Source organism: Babylonia areolata, chromosome 33 (assembly GCF_041734735.1).
Source record: "Babylonia areolata isolate BAREFJ2019XMU chromosome 33, ASM4173473v1, whole genome shotgun sequence".
NCBI lineage: Eukaryota > Metazoa > Mollusca > Gastropoda > Neogastropoda > Buccinidae > Babylonia > Babylonia areolata.
In genome coordinates this window covers 1289469-1309056 of record NC_134908.1, presented here as the reverse complement: position 1 = coordinate 1309056, position 19588 = coordinate 1289469, and the positions used below count along the sequence as shown (strand labels likewise).

Here is a 19588-nt window from a genome sequence, read left to right as displayed (position 1 = left end):
CACGGTGTATTATTTTAGGTGCACAGTGTGCCACACATCCTCTAGTCCTTAACTTATCATGCACGGAAAATAAGTGTGCAAAATTTGTTGATTATATCCTGTGGAATATCTCCAACTACACACAAGGTACAGCCTTTTTCTTACTTTTATCTGATTCTTCATTCACTCTACTATCCAAAAATGTTTACGTTTACCTGTTTATTCTTATTGATAAGCATACAAATGCCCCAAATCAGAGCACAGGTAGCGGAGGCAAACTGTCCCTTTGTTTTGAGCATGATTTCTGTATGTATGTTTTATTATATCCAGCACTTTGAGGGTTAACGTATCGTGCGTGGTGTATTATCACAGGTGCACAAGGAACCACACATCCTGCAGTCCTTAACTTATCATGCACGGTGTGTCATCCCAGGTGCACAGGGTGCCCAGCACCCTCAACCTGCGACAGGCCAAGTTCGTGAAGGGTGGCCGGGTGCTGTGGGAGCTGGCCATCGCCTTCTCCCCCCGGCTCAGTGAGGCGGCCGAGAAGAGGATTGATGAGGATGACAGGAGGGCGGAGTTTGCCGTGAGGGGCGGGCGCATGTACACCGAGATCATCCGGATCTGGGACATTGTGTTCCCTGGGGTCAAGGTGAGGGGGGTGGGGCGGGGTCAGTGTGTGGGGGCGGGGTCAAGGTGAGGGGGGTGGGGCGGGGTCAAGGTGATGAGGGTCAAGGTGTGGAGCAGGGGGGGTGGGGGGGGGGAGTCATGGTGTGGGGGTGTCAAGGTGAGGGGGGTCAAGATGAGGGGTCAGGGTGTGGGGGGTCAAGGTGAGGGGAGGTCAGGGTGGTGGGGGTCAAAGATGGTCAAAGTGAGGGTGGTTAAGGTGAGTGAAGGTCAAGGTGAGGGGGTCAAGATGTGTGGGGTCAAAGTGAGTGGGGCTTCAAGGTGAGTGGAGGTCAAGGTGAGGGGAGTCAAGGTGAGTGGGGTTAAGACGAGGGGTCAAGGTGAGGGGAGGTCAAGAGGGGGGGGTCAAGGTTTGGGGAGGTCAGGGTGGTGGAGGTCAAAGATGGGGGTCAAAGTGAGGGTGGTTAAGGTGAGTGAAGGTCAAGGTGAGGGGGTCATGATGTGTGGGGTCAAAGTGAGTGGGGCTTCAAGGTGAGCGGAGGTCAAGGTGAGTGGGGTTAAAACGAGGGGTCAAGGTGAGGGGGTTAAGCTGTGGGTGTTTCAAGGTGAGAGGGGGGTCAAGGTGTGGTGTGGGAAATGGGGGCTGAGTTGTTGATGGGGACATGGGATTGGTGGGGTGTGAGGAATGGGGGGGGGAGGGATGGGGGCGGGGGGGGGGGGTGAGGGGGGGGCATAAGCTGTTAAACTCCTGTGTCTCACACACACACACACACACACACACACACACACCACATCCACAGAACTATCAACGTACAACTATCGAGCCATCACTACCATCCAGAAACCTTCTTCCCTCCCACCCGACAGAACTATCAGCACATTATTACCACATAACCTTCCCCCCACCCCCCCACATCGTCTCCCCACAGATGCGGCCGGCAGTGGAACGCATCATCCAGTCCCACCAGCGAGGCGAGCACTGCCTGATCCGACGGGAGCTGAAAGGGGTCAAGAGTCAGCAGTTCCAGGGGTCGGGGGTCAGGAAGCGATACCCCATGCTGTACTCTGAGGCCGAGGTCAGCGAGGACGAGGGTCAAGCCAGCCAGGGGGAGCCACCGGGGCGGCTGCAGTTGTGTCCCCCTGCCAGCGCCAGTGAGATGGAGTTCCACATCCTCAAGTTCTACTGCTTCTCGTCGGCGCTTGTGTACAACATTTTGAAGGTGTGTGTGTGTGTGTGTGTGTATGTGTGTGTGTACGTGTGTGTAGTATGTGTGTGTGTGTAGTGTGTGTGTGTGTGTAGTGTGTGTGTGTGTGTGTGTGTGTGCATTCACATATGTGTGTGCATGTGTAGTGTGTGTGTGTGTGTGTGTGTGTTGTGGTTTGTGTCTGAAGTATAATTGTATAGTGTTTTGAGCTGGTTGAAAGGCCTATATAATTATTGTTTTATCATTAAATGCAAACAAGTGTCACAGATAACATTCTTCAGACATGCACATATATGCATGTGTTTGCACTTGCTTGTACCTGCACACACCCATACACACCCACGCACATACACCTACAGCCACACACACACATGCGCGTGCGCGCGCACACACACACACACACACACACACACACACACACACAGACACAGACACACACACACACACACACAAAATTTGCAAACATATTCTGCGAACATGGACACACATGTACGCATGCGCACATACACTCCCTACCCCCACACCCCCACCCCCCAACAATTTCTTTCCACAGTATCAAACCCGACAAAAACTAACCACCCTCCCCAACCCCCCCCCCCCCCCCAACCCCCCCATCCCTCTCCCCAGAACCTGGAGATGAAGATCGACTTCCCGTTCCGGGTGACCGACCGTGAGCACGCAGTGATCCACCTGCAGTCCACGGCCCCCATACTGTTGCTGGGGCGTAGCGGGACAGGGAAGACAACTTGCTGTCTGTACCGTCTGTGGAGTCGATTCCTCACCTACTGGTCCAAGGCCAAGGAGATGGATTATGCCCCCTGGCTGCCCCGCACGGTGCACTTTGTGGCGCAGGAGGGTGAGGGGTTGTGTGGTGTGGTGGTGTGTTGTGTGGTGGTGTGTTGTGTGGTGTGGTGTGGTGTGTGGTGTGGTGGTGTGTGGTGTGGTGGTGTGTGGTGTGGTGGTGTGTGGTGTGGTGGTGTGTTGTGTGGTGTGGTGTGGTGTGTGGTGTGGTGGTGTGTGGTGTGGTGTAGTGGGGTTATGTTATGTGGTGGTGGAGTGTGGTGTGTTGTGTGGTGTGGTGTGTGGTGTGGTGTGGTGTAGTGGGGTTATGTTATGTGGTGGTGGTGTGTTGTGTGGTGTGGTGTGTGGTGTGGTGTGTGGTGTGGTGTGGTGTTGTGTTGTGTTGTGTGGTGTAGTGGGGTTATGTTATGTGGTGGTGGAATGTTGTGTGGTGGTGTGGTGTGGTGTGGTGTGTGGTGGTGTTGTGTTGTGGTGTGTGGTGTGGTGGGGTGTGATGTTGTGGTGTGGTGTGGTGAGGTGTGATTTGGTGGGGAGGTGTGGTGTGGTGGAGTGTGAGGTGGGGTGTGGTGGTGTTGTGTTGTGATGTGGGCTGTTATGTGCTGTGTTATACTGTGTACTAGTGTACTGTGTTGTATTGCATTGTATTGTATTGCATTGCATTGCATTGCATTGTACTATGTTCTACTGAAATCATGTATTGTATTGCATTGCATTATATTGTATTGTATTACATTGCATTCCATTGCATTGCATTGTATTATATTGTATTGCTTTGCATTGCATTGTACTATGTTTTACTGAAATCATGTACTGTATTGTATTATACTGTATTGCATTGCATTGCATTATATTGTATTGTATTGTATTGTGCCTGTACTGTCTGTTGAGTCAATTTCTCTTGTACCAGTCCAAGAGCAGAGAGATGGATTATGCTATATGGAAGGTTTTTTTTCTCTCTCTTTTTGTTTTAGTCCTTTTTATTTTTTTGCCGGTATTATTTTTGGGGGGTATGGTTGAATATGTATATTTTGTCTTATGTCTCACTGCAGTAAAATTAAAACAAATTAAGGAATAAAGAAAAAAAAAAGGTACTCAAATATTGAATAATGATTCCCCCAAACCTGTGAGCCGAGAGAAAAGAAAAGAAAAAAAAAGAAGGAAATTTCCCATCATGCATGTCTTGATCCTGTGCCGCCTTTTTCCCACAGAGCCAAAAGAAGGGGGGGAGGAGGAGGACGACGAGGAGGAGGAAAAAGACGACCCCAACGCTGACCTTTTCGAGGGCCTGTTGGACAAAGAGCCCAAAGAGAAACGCAAGGTCAAGGTTTCTGCGTCGACCAGCCCCCCCACCCACTCCTCTCCACCCACACACAGCACACTGCAGGGCTGGGAAGAGGAGGAGGATGATGGGTACGAGGAGGAAGAGGAGGGGGAGGAGGAGGAGGAAGAAGAGGAGGAGGAGGAGGATGGTGCTGCAGCCTCGTCTCGTGTGAAATACGACCACTTGCATCAGGTAAGTGTGGGGGAGGTGGGTCGGGGGGGAAGGGCGGGGGTGGATGGGAGGGTGGGGGTGGGGTGGGGATGTGTGTGTTTGTGTGTCTCTGTCTGTATATGGGGGGTGTGTGTGTGTGCATTTGTTTGTGTCTCTGTGTGTATATGGGAGGTGGATGTGTGTTTGTCTGTGTGTGCATTTGTTTGTGTCTCTGTGTGTATATGGGAGGGGGAGGGGGGATGTGTGTGCATTTGTGTGTGTGTTTGTGTGTCTCTGTGTGTATATGGGAGGGGGAGGGGGGATGTGTGTGCATTTGTGTGTGTGTTTGTGTGTCTCTGTGTGTATATGGGGGGGGGTAGGGGGGGGGGGGGGAATGTGTGTGCATTTGTGTGTGTGTGTGGAATCTACAGAGGTTCATGTGTGTGGTTTTGTTTGCTCTTACCTGTTGCTGATCCTGTACTGTTCATTGTGACAGTGTGTGGCGCTGGTGTGTGATGACAGGATGTGATGACAGGTGTAATGAGAGGTGTGATGATAGATGTGATAATAGGTAATGGCAGGTGTGATGTGTGATGACAGGTGTGACGACAGGTGTGATGTGTGATAACGGTTGTGATGACAGGTGTGACGACAGGTGTGGTGTGTGATAACGGGTGTGGTGACAGGTGTGACGACAGGTGTGATGTGTGATAACGGGTGTGATGACAGGTAGGACGACAGGTGTGATGGATGACAGATGTGATGTGTGATAACAGGTGTGACGACAGGTGTGATGACAGGTGTGATGACAGGTATGATGTGTGATAACAGGTGTGACGACAGGTATGATGTGTGATAACAGGTGTGACGACAGGTGTGATGACAGGTATGATGTGTGATAACAGGTGTGACGACAGGTGTGATGACAGGTGTGATGTGTGAGGACAGGTGTGATGACAGGTATGATGACAGGTATGATGTGTGACGACAGGTGTGACGACAGGTATGATGTGTGATAACAGGTGTGACGACAGGTGTGATGACAGGTATGATGTGTGATAACAGGTTTGACGACAGGTGTGATGACAGGTATGATGTGTGATAACAGGTGTGACGACAGGTGTGATGACAGGTATGATGTGTGATGACAGGTGTGATGACAGGTGTGATGACAGATGTGATGTGTGATAACAGGTGTGATGTATGACAGATGTGATGTGTGATAACAGGTGTGACAACAGGTGTGATGACAGGTATGATGACAGGTATGATGTGTGATAACAGGTGTGATGACAGGTGTGATGTGTGATAACAGGTGTGAGGACAGGTGTGATTTGTGATAACACGTGTGACAACAGGTGTGAGGACAGGTGTGACAACAGGTGTGAGGACAGGTTTACAACAGGTGTGAGGACAGGTTTACAACAGGTGTGACGACAGGTGTGAGGACAGGTGTGACAACAGGTGTGAGGACAGGTTTACAACAGGTGTGACGACAGGTGTGAGGACAGGTTTACAACAGGTGTGACGACAGGTGTGAGGACAGGTTTACAACAGGTGTGACGTCAGGTTTACAACAGGTGTGACGACAGGTGTGAGGACAGGTTTACAACGGGTTGTGATGACAGGTGTGAGGACAGGTTTACAACAGGTGTGACGACAGGTGTGAGGACAGACAGGTGTGATGACAGGTTTACAACAGGTGTGATGTGATGACAGGTGTGCTACATGTGTGTTACAGCTGTTTGTGACGAAGAACCAGGTGCTGTGCAGCGAGGTGCAGAAGAACTTCCGAGAGCTGTGTCACGCTGACGATGTGTGATGACAGGTGTGATGACAGGTTTACAACAGGTGTGATGTGATGACAGGTGTGATGACAGGTGTGCTACATGTGTGTTACAGCTGTTTGTGACGAAGAACCAGGTGCTGTGCAGCGAGGTGCAGAAGAACTTCCGAGAGCTGTGTCACGCTGACGATGTGTGATGACAGGTGTGATGACAGGTGTGCTACATGTGTGTTACAGCTGTTTGTGACGAAGAACCAGGTGCTGTGCAGCGAGGTGCAGAAGAACTTCCGAGAGCTGTGTCACGCTGACGATGTGGCCCAACACCACGTGGCTGTGGAGGAGGAGCCTCTGCCTCATAGACTGCAGGTGTGTGTATGGGCATGGGGTGGGTTGTGTGTGTGTGGGTGTGAGTGGGTGGCTGGGTGTTTGTGTGGGGGGTGGGTGGTTCTGTGTGTTGTGGCTGGAGATTCCTCTGCTTCATAGACTGCAGGTAAACACACTGCCATCGCCGTGGGTACATCTGTATGATAACAATAATGATGATAATAGTAATAATGATGATTATAGTGATGATAATGATAAGAAGAAAAGGAGAAGGGGAAGAAGGAGAAGAAGAAGAAGGAGAAGAAGAAGAAGAAGGAGAAGAAGGAGAAGAAGAAGAAGAAGACTGACTGCATGTTAACACACTGCCACAATCCTGGGTAAATCTGAATCAGTCAGGATGTAGAGAAAGAACATGTACCTATTGGGTCAGAATTTGGATAGATAACATGTACTTTTTATGGACATGGATAACAAGTACATCTTGGTAAAACCAAAAAACACAGAAAAACTGGATGTGGAAAAATGTGTGCATTTTGGGTCAGGACATGCATGAACGACACGTACATTATGGGTCAGGCAATGACAAAAGACACACACATTTTGGGTCAGGTATGAACAAGTGCTTTTTGGGTCAGGATATGGACAGATATATGTATATTTTGGGTCAGCATAAACAAGTACATTTTAGGTCATGATATGGACAGATAATACAATTTGGGTCAGGCATAAACAAGTACATTTTGGGTCAGCATAAACAAGTACATTTTAGGTCATGATATGGACAGATAATACATTTTGGGTCAGGCATAAACAAGTGCATTTTGGGTCCGAATATGGACATATAATATGGGTCAGGCATAAACAAGTACATTTTGGGTCAGAATATGGACAGATATATTTTAGGTCAGGCACAAACAAGTGCATTTTGGGTCAGAATATGGACAGATAACTCACATTTGGGGTCAGGCATAAACAAGTACATTTTGGGTCAGGATATGGACAGATATATATATATATATATATATATATATATATATATATATATACATTTTGGGTCAGGCATAAACAAGTACATTTTGGGTCAGGATATGGACAGATACGTACATTTTGGGTCAGGCATAAAAAAGTGCATTTTGGGTCAGGATATGGACAGATAATATATTTTGGGTCAGACATAAGTACATTTCAGGTTTAGCATATGGACAGATACATACATTTTGGGTCATGCATAAACAAGTATGTTTTGGGTCATGATATGGACAGTTACGTACATTTTGGGTCTGGCATAAACAAGTACATTTAAAGTCATGATATGGACATATACGTACATTTTGGGTCAGGCATAAACAAGTACATTTTAGGTCATGATATGGACAGATAATACTTTTTGGGTCAGGCATAAACAAGTGCATTTTGGGTCAGAATATGGACATATAATATGGGTCAGGCATAAACAAGTACATTTTGGGTCAGGATATGGACAGATAATATATTTTGGATCAGGCACAAACAAGTACATTTTGGGTCAGGATATGGACAGGTACGTACATTTTGGGTCAGGCATAAACAAGTGCATTTTAAGTCAGAATATGGACAGATACGTACATTTTGGGTCAGGCTTGAACAAGTACATTTTAAGTCAGGATATGGACAGATACATATATTGTGGATCAGGCATAAACAAGTGCATTTTGGGTCATGATATGGACAGGTAATATATTTTGGGTCAGGCATAAACAAGTATATTTTAACTCAGAATGTGGACAGATACGTGCATTTTGGGTCAGGCATAAACAAGTACGTTTTGGGTCAGGATATGGACAGATACGTACATTTTGGGTCAGGCATAAACAAGTACATTTTGGGTCAGGATATGGACAGATACGTACATTTTGGGTCAGGCATAAACAAGTACATTTTGGGTCATGATATGGACAGATATGTATATTGTGGATCAGGCATAAACAAGTACATTTTATGTCACGATATGGACAGATATGTACATTTTGGGTCAGGCATAAACAAGTACATTTTAAGTCAGGATATGGACAGATACGTACATTTTGGGTCAGGCTTGAACAAGTACATTTTAAGTCAGGATATGGACAGATACGTACATTTTGGGTCAGGCATAAAGAAGTATATTTTAGGTCAGAATATGGACAGATACATATATTGTGGATTAGGCATAAACAAGTGCATTTTGGGTCAGGATATGGACAGATAATATATTTTGGGTCAGGCATAAACAAGTATATTTTAACTCAGAATATGGACAGATATGTGCATTTTGGGTCAGGCATAAACAAGTACATTTTAAGTCAGGATGTGGACAGATATGTACATTTTGGGTCAGGCTTGAACAAGTACATTTTAGGTCATGATATGGACAGATAATACATTTTGGGTCAGGCTTGAACAAGTACATTTTAAGTCAGGATATGGACAGATACGTACATCTTGGGTCAGGCTTGAACAAGTACATTTTAAGTCGGGATATTGACAGATACGTACATTTTGGGTCAGGCTTGAACAAGAACGTTTTAAGTCAGGATATGGACAGATACATATATTGTGGATCAGGCATAAACAAGTGCATTTTGGGTCAGGATATGGACAGATAATATATTTTGGGTCAGGCTTGAACAAGTACATTTTAGGTCATGATATGGACAGATAATACATTTTGGGTCAGGCATAAACAAGTACATTTTAGGTCATGATATGGACAGATAATACATTTTGGGTCAGGCTTGAACAAGTACATTTTAGGTCATGATATGGACAGATACATACATTTTGGGTCAGGCTTGAACAAGTACATTTTAGGTGATGATATGGACAGATAATACATTTTGGGTCAGGCATAAACAGGTACATTTTAGGTCATGATACGGACAGATAATACATTTTGGGTCAGGCTTGAACAAGTACATTTTGGGCCAGGACAAGGAACAGAACAAGACATTTTGCTTTGTGGCCAGGACGTTGACGAATACAAGTTCCCGCTGTTCCTGACGTCACGACAGCTGATCCTTCTCCTGGACGCCTCCCTCCCCCCTCCCCACTTCTTTGAGCGAAACGAGGACGGAAGTCTCCGGGTCACAATTCACGGGTGGGGGGCGGACGAGGAAATCTTCGCCTTCGTCCCCCTGGAGGATGACTCGGATGAGGAGGAGGAGGAGGAGGGGTACCTGGAGGAGGGGGAGCAGGGTGAGAGTGGGTGGGGGGGTTGTGTGGGGTGGGGTTTGGTTTGGTTGTGGGTTGTGTTGGGTGGGGTTGGGGCTGTGGTGGGTTGGGTTGGGTTGGGTTGTTTTGTGTGGCCTGTGTTCTGTTGGCTGGGTGTGTGTGGGTTGGGTTGTGTGGGGTGGGGTTTGGTTTGGTTGTGGGGGGGTTGTGTGGGGTGGGGTTTGGTTTGGTTGTGGGTGGGTTGTGTTGGGTGGGGCTGTGGTGGGTTGGGTTGGGTTGTTTTGTGTGGCCTGTGTTCTGTTGGCTGGGTGTGTGTGTGGGTTGGGTTTGTGTGGGGTGGGTTGGTTTGTGTGTGTTTGGTTGGGTTGTGTTGGGTTGGTTTGTGTGTGTTTGGTTGGGTTGTGTGTGTTGGGTTGGGTTGGGTTGAGTTGTGTGGGTTGGGTTGGGGTGTTTTGTGTGGGTTGTGTTGTGTGTGTTCGGTTGGGTTGTGTGTGTTGGGGTGGGTTGTGTGTGTTGGTTGGGGTGTGTGTGTTGGGTGTGTTGGGTTGTTTTGTGTGGGTTGTGTTTGGTTGTGTGGGTGGGGTGGGGTTGTGTTGTGTCAGTTGGATTGGGTTGGGTTGGAGTGTACTTGGAACAGGTGGAACAGTGTGAGAGAGTATGTTGGGTTGGGTTTCGCGGGTTGGTTGGGTTGGGTTGGGTTGTAGTGTATTGTGTTGGTTTGGGCTTTGAGGAAAGGGTGAGAGTGGATTTGGGTTTGGTTAGGTGGGTTGTGTTGGGTTTGGTGGGTTGTCTTGGGTTTGGTGGGTTGTCTTGGGTTTGGTTGGTATTGTATGCTAAAGGTAATTTTAGGGGAGAAATGTCCTTTTATGGAAAACCTAATCCCATTGGCTGTGGCGCCACAGGGGAGGGCATCAGGGAGAGGAGGGAGCCAGCTGCCGATCACCAGCCGCGGAAGAAGGACAACCGTCGTGAGGTGACTTACAGCGTCTTCGCTCATGAGGTCTGGCCCAAGATCACCAAGAAGGCACAGGTCAGTGTGTGTGTGTGTGTGTGTGTGTGTGTGTGTGTGTGTGTGTGTGTGATGATGGCTGTATGTGTGCGTGATAAAGACAGAGACAAGATTGTGTGTGTGCCTCCATGCACGCATGCACGAATGCATGCATTTGTATGTGTGTGTGTGTGTGTGTGTGTAATGATGGCTGTATGTGTGCGTGATAAAGACAGAGACAAGATTGTGTGTGTGCCTCCATTCACGCATGCATGATTGCATGCATTTGTATGTTTGAGAGTGTGTGTGTGTGTGTGTGTGTGTGTGTGTGTGTGTGTGTGTGTGTGTGTGTTAAGTCTAGCTCAAAAGATAAAGGTTGATTGTGTATGCATGTTTCTCATTTGATTGGATGACATAAACGGCACAGTTTGATTTTACTCCTTGGTACAAACAACACATTCTGATTTAAGTCTTTGATACAAACAACACAGTCTGATTTTAGTCTTTGATACAAAATGGTGTTGTCATGGTGATGGGGTGTTGTTGTGCTGTCATGGTGATGGTGGTGGTGGTGTGTTGTCATGGTGATGGGGTGGTGTTGGTGTTGTCATGGTGATGGGGTGGCGGTGTCGTTGTCATGGTGATGGGGTGGTGTTGTCATAGTGATGGGGTGGTGGTGTCGTTGTCATGGTGATGGAGATGGTGGTGGTGGTGTTGTGCAGGTGAATTACCACCCGTCCCTGGTTTGGACGGAGATCATGTCGTTCATCAAGGGGTCGTTCGCCTCCCTGACCCAGCCCCGAGGCTACCTGGATCAGGACAGCTATGAACAGCTGGGGAGGAAACAGGCCCCCAACTTCACTGGTAGCAGGCACAAGGTGTGTGTGTGTGTGTGAGAGTGTGTGAGAGAGAGAGCATGTGGATGTGAGAGAGAGTTCGTTCGTTCTTTAGTTTAACGTCTTTTCACTGTAAGTGATATTAGACGAGGGAAGTAAAAAAAATCGAGTGGGAGGGGGGGGCGGGGGGGGGGGGGGAATTACTGTGTGTGCATACGAGTAAGTGAAAGTGAGAGAGAGAGTGTCATAGAACTTTTGCCCCTGTGTCTGAAGCGAAGAGAGAGTGTGTGTGTGTGTAAACTGATATAACAGTCGGTTGGAGTTTTTGTTTTTTTGTTTTTTGTGTGTTTGCAAGCTATCCGTCATGATGAGATGTGTGTGTTGTCAGGTGTATGAGCTGTTTATCAAGTACACAGACTACAAGCGACAGCATGGGCTTTACGATGAAGCTGATCTGGTGTTCAACATGATGTGTGTGTTGTCAGGTGTACGAGCCATTTATCAAGTACACAGACTACAAGCGACAGCATGGGCTTTACGATGAAGCTGATCTGGTGTTCAACATGATGTGTGTGTTGTCAGGTGTACGAGCTGTTTATCAAGTACACAGACTACAAGCGACAACATGGGCTTTACGATGAAGCTGATCTGGTGTTCAACATGATGTGTGTGTTGTCAGGTGTATGAGCTGTTTATCAAGTACACAGACTACAAACGACAGCATGGGCTTTACGATGAAGCTGATCTGGTGTTCAACATGATGTGTGTGTTGTCAGGTGTACGAGCTGTTTATCAAGTACACAGACTACAAGCGACAACATGGGCTTTACGATGAAGCTGATCTGGTGTTCAACATGATGTGTGTGTTGTCAGGTGTACGAGCTGTTTATCAAGTACACAGACTACAAGCGACAACATGGGCTTTACGATGAAGCTGATCTGGTGTTCAACATTTATCAGCGTCTGAAAACCATGGGTCCTATGCCTTGGGTCTTGCATGAGGTAACATTTATGAGCATTTTGCCACACATTGTTCCACTCTCATGTGGGATATAGGATCATAATAAGGATGTGTATGGACATCCTCTCTCTGTGTCACACACACACACACACACACACACACACACACACACACACACACACACATAAAGAAACACACTCACACACTATTGTTTTCCTCACAGATGTTTGTGGACAAAACCTATGACTTCACACATGCACACACACGCACACACACACACTCACATACATCACCCTAAAAAAACACACGCACACACTAACGTTTTCCCCACAGGTGTCAGTGGACAAATCGCAGGACTTCACACACACACACACACACACACACATACATACACACACACACACACAACATCCCTCCCTCTTCTCATAGAACACACACACACACACACACACACACAACCAACCCCCCACAACCCCTCCCACCAACACACTCACACGCTATGTTTTCCCCGACAGGTGTTTGTGGACGAATTGCAGGCCTTTACGCACACACCCACACACTCACACACACTGTTTTTTCCCCCGACAGGTGTTTGTGGACGAGACTCAGGACTTCACGCAGGCAGAGCTGACGGTGCTGATCCGACTGGCCAACAGCCCCAACAACATGTTCCTGACGGGGGACACGGCTCAGAGCATCATGAGGGGCGTGGCCTTCCGCTTCAGCGACCTCAAGACGCTGTTCCACTACGCCAAACACACACTGAAGGCCCTTGGCAAAACTGGGATGCTGGAGGTTGGCGCTTTAAAAAAAATTTTTTTTTTAACTCTTTTTCTGTTTGTCGTCAGGCACTGGTATTAATACATCAAGGTATTTGTATTTGTATTTCTTTTTATCACACCAGATTTCTCTGTGTGAAATTCGGGTTTCTCCCCAGGGAGAGCGCGTCGCTACACTACACGCCACCCATTTTTTTTGTATTTTTTCCTGCATGTAGTTTTATTTGTTTTTCCTATTGATGTGGATTTTTCTACAGAATTTTGCCAGGAAAAACCCTTTTGTTGCCGTGGGTTCTTTTACGTGCGCTAAGTGCATGCTGCACACGGGACCTCAGTTTATCATCTCATCCGAATGACTAGCGTCCAGACCACCACTCAAGGTCTAGTGGAGGGGGAGAAAATATCGGCGGCTGAACCAGCGCGCTGAGATTCTCTTGCTTCCTCGGCGGACGCATTACCTCTAGGCCATCACTCCACTCCAGGTGTAAACAAGGTATGAAGATGTAAACCAGACATAGGTACTGACACATCAAGTTGTAATCATCTTGATGTGTGGTTTAGACCTGTTTGTGTCTACAGGTGTACCAGCTAACCCACAACTACCTTGATGTGTTAGTACCAGGTGTGGTTTACACCTTGATGTATTAATACTGTCACAACCTGTAAGGAGTTGCCCATAAACCCCCGCCCCTTCCCAGACTAACTAAGGTCCCGACAACACAAACATGGAGACACAGAAAAGTTTAACTCGTTTTACTATGGTCATGCAAACATACATAAATAAATGAACGCCACAAACCCAAGCATTACTCACACACACACACAAAATAACCTCTGTCTAACTACTGCACAATACAATTTGCAGACAACTGCAGCGCCAGTTCTGCTAAAACACGCTGCCAGAGTTCAGACATTTGCTGACAGCCAAAGACGGACCACGTTGGTAGTTTGCTGGCTGAAGCTGGTCGGGCAAGAGGGACAGTGGGAAAGTGGGAGCGGGAACGGGAACGGGAGTGAGGGAGTTTCGGGGTGACACGTTAGAAGGGGGACGAGGACCATTCCAGACTTGTCCCGGAGACCCGTCGAAGGCAGTGGCACGGAAGGGAGGGAAACAGGAAAACCTGTCACCAGGTAAATGGGCACACCGCTGCCCAGGGTGAAACACAGACCCACACACACAGAAAGAAGGGGGTGACAACGAACACACCCCACTACTTCTGTAGGACGACACCCAACAGCTCCCTCGCTGGAATGGTGATCCGTCTCTTGACAGAGCTTGGCATCAAAAGCCCAGAGAAATCTTTCTCTCCTCACCACATAGACTTCTGAACTCACTGAGAGTTCACAAAACGTTCAGGAGAAGGGACATGACATACACATATCCTCAGATATGCACGTGTAAAAGCACGAAGGAGAGAGAGAGGGAGGTGAAGGAGAGGGATGGAAAGAGGGGGAGAAGGGAGAGAGAGAGGAGAGGGAGGGAGAGAAAGGGGGAGAAGGGATGGAAAAGAGTTGCACATGAACACAAGCATAGCAACCGTCACGAGCCGTGACAAATACATATGCCTGGTTTTCACCTTGAGGTCTGGTTTACATCTTGATGTGTGGTTTACACCTGTATGTGCCCAGGTGCCATGATAAGTGTACCAGCTAACCCACAACTACCTCGATGTATTAGTACCAGGGTGTGGTTTACACCTTGATGTATTGATACCTATACCTGGTTTATACCTTGAGGTCTGGTTTACACCTTGAGGTCTGGTTTACACCTGTATGTCTCCAGGTGCCACGCCAGGTGTACCAGCTAACCCACAACTACCGGTCGCATGCCGGCATTCTGTCGCTGGCCTCGGCGGTTCTCGACCTGCTGGTGGAGTTTTTCCCAGAATCCTTTGACCGTCTGGAGAAGGACCAGGGGATGTTTGACGGACCCCAGCCTGTTGTTCTGGAATCGGGCAGTCCTGCAGACCTCGCCATTCTGCTCAGTGGCAACAGGAGGAAGACTTCGCACATCGAGTTCGGCGCTCACCAGGTAACGTACCGCAAGATTCAGTTGTCAGTTTATGGGGTATGGCTGCCTGCTAGTCCCCTTTAATTACACATACTTAACCGTGACCTAACTAGTGCAGATTCCGGCAGGGGTCTGACATTCCTGTCCTGTGCAAACTACTATCCGCCTATGCGGAGAAAACGAAAGTAACTACGGCCGATAACCTCCCGGAAGTAGGTAACCTCCCCTTTGTCCCACTGGCTAGAGCCCTCTTCTTCCGGCAGCCATCATGACTCCTGTTCCTGTGCTCTTCATACGGCTAAGTTTGTTCGTATTTTCTGTCTGTCGATTCTCTGGCATTCTTGTTTTTTGTCAAATTGTGTCTCCAACCAGGTCACATAATTATATAGCTTGATTGGGCGATCGCGCTAAAATTAAGGCACTCCCCTTCTTGTGTATATGCAGGCAGAAGATCAAATATGCACGTTAAAGATTCTACACGCTGTGTCAGCGTTTGGTGGGTTATGGAAATAAGAACATACCCAGCATGCACACCCCCAAAAACAGAGAATCGCTGCCTACATGGTGGGGTAAAAACGGTCATACACGTAAAAGCCTGCTCGTGTGCATACAAGTGAATTTAGGAGTTACAGCCCACAAACGAAGAGGAAGTGTCAGTTTGTTAGGGTGTCACTGCGTTCGGACAAAAGATATCCATATACAGTACACCACATGGGCTAGGCAGATAGCTGAGCGGTAGTATTGCCCAGTGCGCTTAGTCTGACCTTTTTGGGTTGGCGTTGTTGAGAGGGCCAGAAATAGAGGGCCCAGAGTGTCCGCGAATCGATTTCGATCGCGCCTTAATTTTAGCCCAATATCCCAATTGAACCATATAATTATGTGATCTGGTTCGAGACAAAATTTGACAAAAAACAAGAACGCCAGAGAATCGACAGACAGACAGAAAATACGAAAAAAACTTAGCCGTATGGAGAGCACAGGAACAGGAGTCATGATGGCTGCCGGAAAAAGAGGGCGCTAGCCAGTGGGACAAAGGGGAGGTTACCTACTTCCGGGAGGTTATCGGCCGTAGTTTCGTTTTCTCCGCATAGGCGGATAGTAGTTTGCACAAGCAGGAATGTCAGACCCCTGCCGGAGTCTGCACTTGTTGGGTCACGGTAAGTATGTTATTTAAACGTAATTTTAGATAGAAAATTTCCTTTTTGCTGCCCCATCATCTGCATTGTTTCAGTGGCATTACTCCCACTCCCATGACACTCATTCCGAGTTCCCATTCATTGCCACGCCTGGCTTCGTCTGTCTCAGTCCCAGCGCTGGTTGTCCGCAGAGAATTACTGATGTTAGGTTGCCAGGAGGCCACACACCAGAGGAGACCCTGCACTGTGTTCGGTAGTGTCTGTTCTGATTTAACATACTTAGAACACCACCAACTAAGCGCTCACCGGATACCTGAAGATTCAGTTTTCAGCGTCAGTGTCTCAAGGCGGTGTTGCTAGCAGATGTGGTGAAACGTTTATGCCTTTATCAGAAGGCAGTAACGTTTCTTTTAGAAACAAACTGTTTTTATGGCTGACAGGTGAGCGTGGTGGTGATCAAAGATGATGCCGTGGACAACAGGTGATCGACAATGTTGTTGTCATGGTGATGTTGTGGGCAACAGGTGAAAAAAACAACTGACAACAGGTGATCAGTGATGTTGTCATGGTGATGTTGTGGACAACAGGTGACCCAACGATGTTGTTGTCATGGCAATGGAATGGATGACAGATGATTAAAGATGTTGTCATGGCAATGTTATGGATGACAGGTGATAATGATGTTGTCATGGCGATGTTATGGATGACAGGTGATAATGGTGTTGTCATGGTGATGTTATGGATGACAGGTGATAATGATGTTGTCATGGCAATGTAATGGATGACAGATGATTAAAGATGTTGTCATGGCAATGTAATGGATGACAGATGATTAAAGATGTTGTCATGGCAATGTTATGGATGACAGGTGATAATGATGTTGTCATGGCGATGTTATGGATGACAGGTGATAATGGTGTTGTCATGGTGATGTTATGGATGACAGGTGATAATGATGTTGTCATGGCGATGTTATGGATGACAGGTGATAATGGTGTTGTCATGGCGATGTTATGGATGACAGGTGATAGTGATGTTGTCATGGCGATGTTATGGATGACAGGTGATAATGATGTTGTCATGGCGATGTTATGGATGACAGGTGATAATGATGTTGTCAAGGCGATGTTATGGATGACAGGTGATAAAGATGTTGTCATGGCAATGTAATGGATGACAGGTGATAATGATGTTGTCATGGCGATGTTATGGATGACAGGTGGTAATGATGTTGTCACGGCGATGTTATGGATGACAGGTGATAATGATGTTGTCATGGCGATGTTATGGATGACAGGTGATAATGATGTTGTCAAGGCGATGTTATGGATGACAGGTGATAATTATGTTGGCAAGGTGATGTTATGGATGACAGGTGATAATTATGTTGGCAAGGCGATGTTATGGATGACAGGTGATAATTATGTTGGCAAGGCGATGTTATGGTGATGTTATGGATGACAGGTGATAAAGATGTTGTCATGGCGATGTTTTGGATGACAGGTGATAGTTTCAGTTTCAGTTTCAGTAGCTCAAGGAGGCGTCACTGCGTTCGGACAAATCCATATACGCTACACCACATCTGCCGAGCAGATGCCTGACCAGCAGCGTAACCCAACGCTCTTAGTCAGGCCTTGGAAAAAAAAAGAGAAAAAAAAGGTGATAATGATGTTGTTATGGAGATGTTGTGGACGACAGGTGATAAACAGTGTTGTTATGGAGATGTTGTGGACGACAGGTGATAAACAGTGTTGTTATGGTGATGTTGTGGACGACAGGTGATAAACAGTGTTGTTATTGGTGATGTTGTGGACGACAGGTGATAAACAGTGTTGTTATGGTGATGTTGTGGACGACAGGTGATAAACAGTGTTGTTAAGGAGATGTTGTGGACGACAGGTGATAAACAGTGTTGTTATAGTGATGTTGTGGACGACAGGTGATAAACAGTGCTGTTATGGAGATGTTGTGGATGACAGGTGATAATGATGTTGTTATGGTGATGATGCGGATGACCGGTGATAAGAAATGACGTTGTCACGGCGATGCTGTGTACGCCAGGTGATCCTGGTGGTGAACGAGGAGGCACGGAACAGCCTTCCCGAGGAGCTGGGCCTGGGTCTGGTGCTGACCATCTATGAGGCCAAGGGCCTGGAGTTCGACGATGTGCTGCTCTACAACTTCTTCAAGGACTCTGAGGTGATGTTTCCTTGTTTGTGTGTGGTGTGTGGTGTGTGATGTGGTGTGTGTGTGGTGTGTGGTGGTGTGTATTGTTTGGTGTGTGTGGTGTGGTGTATGGTGTGTTTGTTGTGTGCATTGTATTTGGTGTGCGTGGTGTGTTGTGTTGTGTTTGGTGTGTGTTGTGTGTTGTGTTGCGTTTTGTGTGTGTGTTGTTTGGTGTTGTGTTTGGTGTGTGTTGTGTTGTGTTGTGTTTGGTGTGTGTGGTGTGTTGTGTTGTGTTTGGTGTGTGTGGTGTGTTGTGTTGTGTTTGGTGTGTGTTGTGTGTTGTGTTGTGTTTGGTGTGTGTGTTGTTTGGTGTTGTGTTTGGTGTGTGTTGTGTTGTGTTGTGTTTGGTGTGTGTGTTGTGTTGTGTAAGTTGTGTGGTTTGTGTGTGGTGTTTGGTGTGTGTGTTGTGTGGTGTGTTGTGTGTGTGTTGTATGTATGGTGTGTGCATTGTGTGGTGTGTGTGTTGTGTTGTGTGTGTTGTGTTGTCTGTGTGTGTTGTTTGGTGTGTGTGTTGTATTGTGTGTGTTGTCTTGTCTGTGTGTGGTGTTTGGTGTGTGTGTTGTTTTGTTTGTTGTGTGTTTTCTGGTGTTCATGTCTTTATTGTTCGTGTCAGTCAGTTTTCATGATTTTTGGTGTTCATGTCATTTAGTGGAGTGATGGCCTAGAGGTAACGCGCCCACCTAGGAAGCGAGAGAATCTGAGCGCGCTGGTTCGAATCACGGCTCAGCTGCCGATATTTTCTCCCCCTCCACTAGACCTTAAGTGGTGGTCTGGATGCTAGTCTATTCAGATGAGACGATAAACCGAGGTCCCATGTGCAGCATGCACTTAGCGCATGTAAAAGAACCCACGGCAACAAAAGGGTTGTTCCCGGCAAAATTCTGTTGAAAAATCCACTGCGATAGGAAAAACAAATAAAAACTGCTCGGAGGAAAAAATACAAAAAAATGGGTGGCGCTGTAGTGTAGCGACACGCTCTCCCTGGGGAGAGCAGCCCAGATTTCACACAGAGAAATCTGTTGTGATAAAAAGAAATACAAATACAAATACAGATTTAGTGTGTATGTTAATTGGTGTACAGTTCGTCTTGTGTTCATGTGACTTGGTGTTAATGTCATTTGATGTTGATGACAATCAGTGTTCATGTCATTTGGTGTGCATGTCATTTAACTCACTCCATATGAACGGCGAAAGAGACGACGTTAACAGCGTTTCAGTCCAATTACCTTCATCAAAATATTGCAAGCGGAAGGCTCTTATACTGAAGAG

The 19588-nt window shown here is 47.1% G+C and overlaps 1 protein-coding gene across 6 annotated transcripts in view; it reads left to right on the top strand.

Moving 5' to 3' along the window:
- The window catches only part of LOC143277178 (TPR and ankyrin repeat-containing protein 1-like), a 118356-nt gene that overhangs the window by 44897 nt on the left and 53871 nt on the right, over positions 1-19588 (top strand). For all 6 annotated transcript variants that reach the window (XM_076581942.1, XM_076581943.1, XM_076581944.1 and 3 more), the window contains 12 exons: positions 413-631; positions 1536-1826; positions 2439-2667; positions 3821-4125; positions 6107-6235; positions 9178-9406; positions 10285-10412; positions 11093-11248; positions 12080-12208; positions 12756-12962; positions 14730-14978; positions 18155-18292. In XM_076581942.1, coding sequence (XP_076438057.1) covers positions 413-631; positions 1536-1826; positions 2439-2667; positions 3821-4125; positions 6107-6235; positions 9178-9406; positions 10285-10412; positions 11093-11248; positions 12080-12208; positions 12756-12962; positions 14730-14978; positions 18155-18292 — 2409 coding nt within the window. The remainder of the gene's footprint in view (positions 1-412; positions 632-1535; positions 1827-2438; positions 2668-3820; positions 4126-6106; positions 6236-9177; positions 9407-10284; positions 10413-11092; positions 11249-12079; positions 12209-12755; positions 12963-14729; positions 14979-18154; positions 18293-19588) is intronic.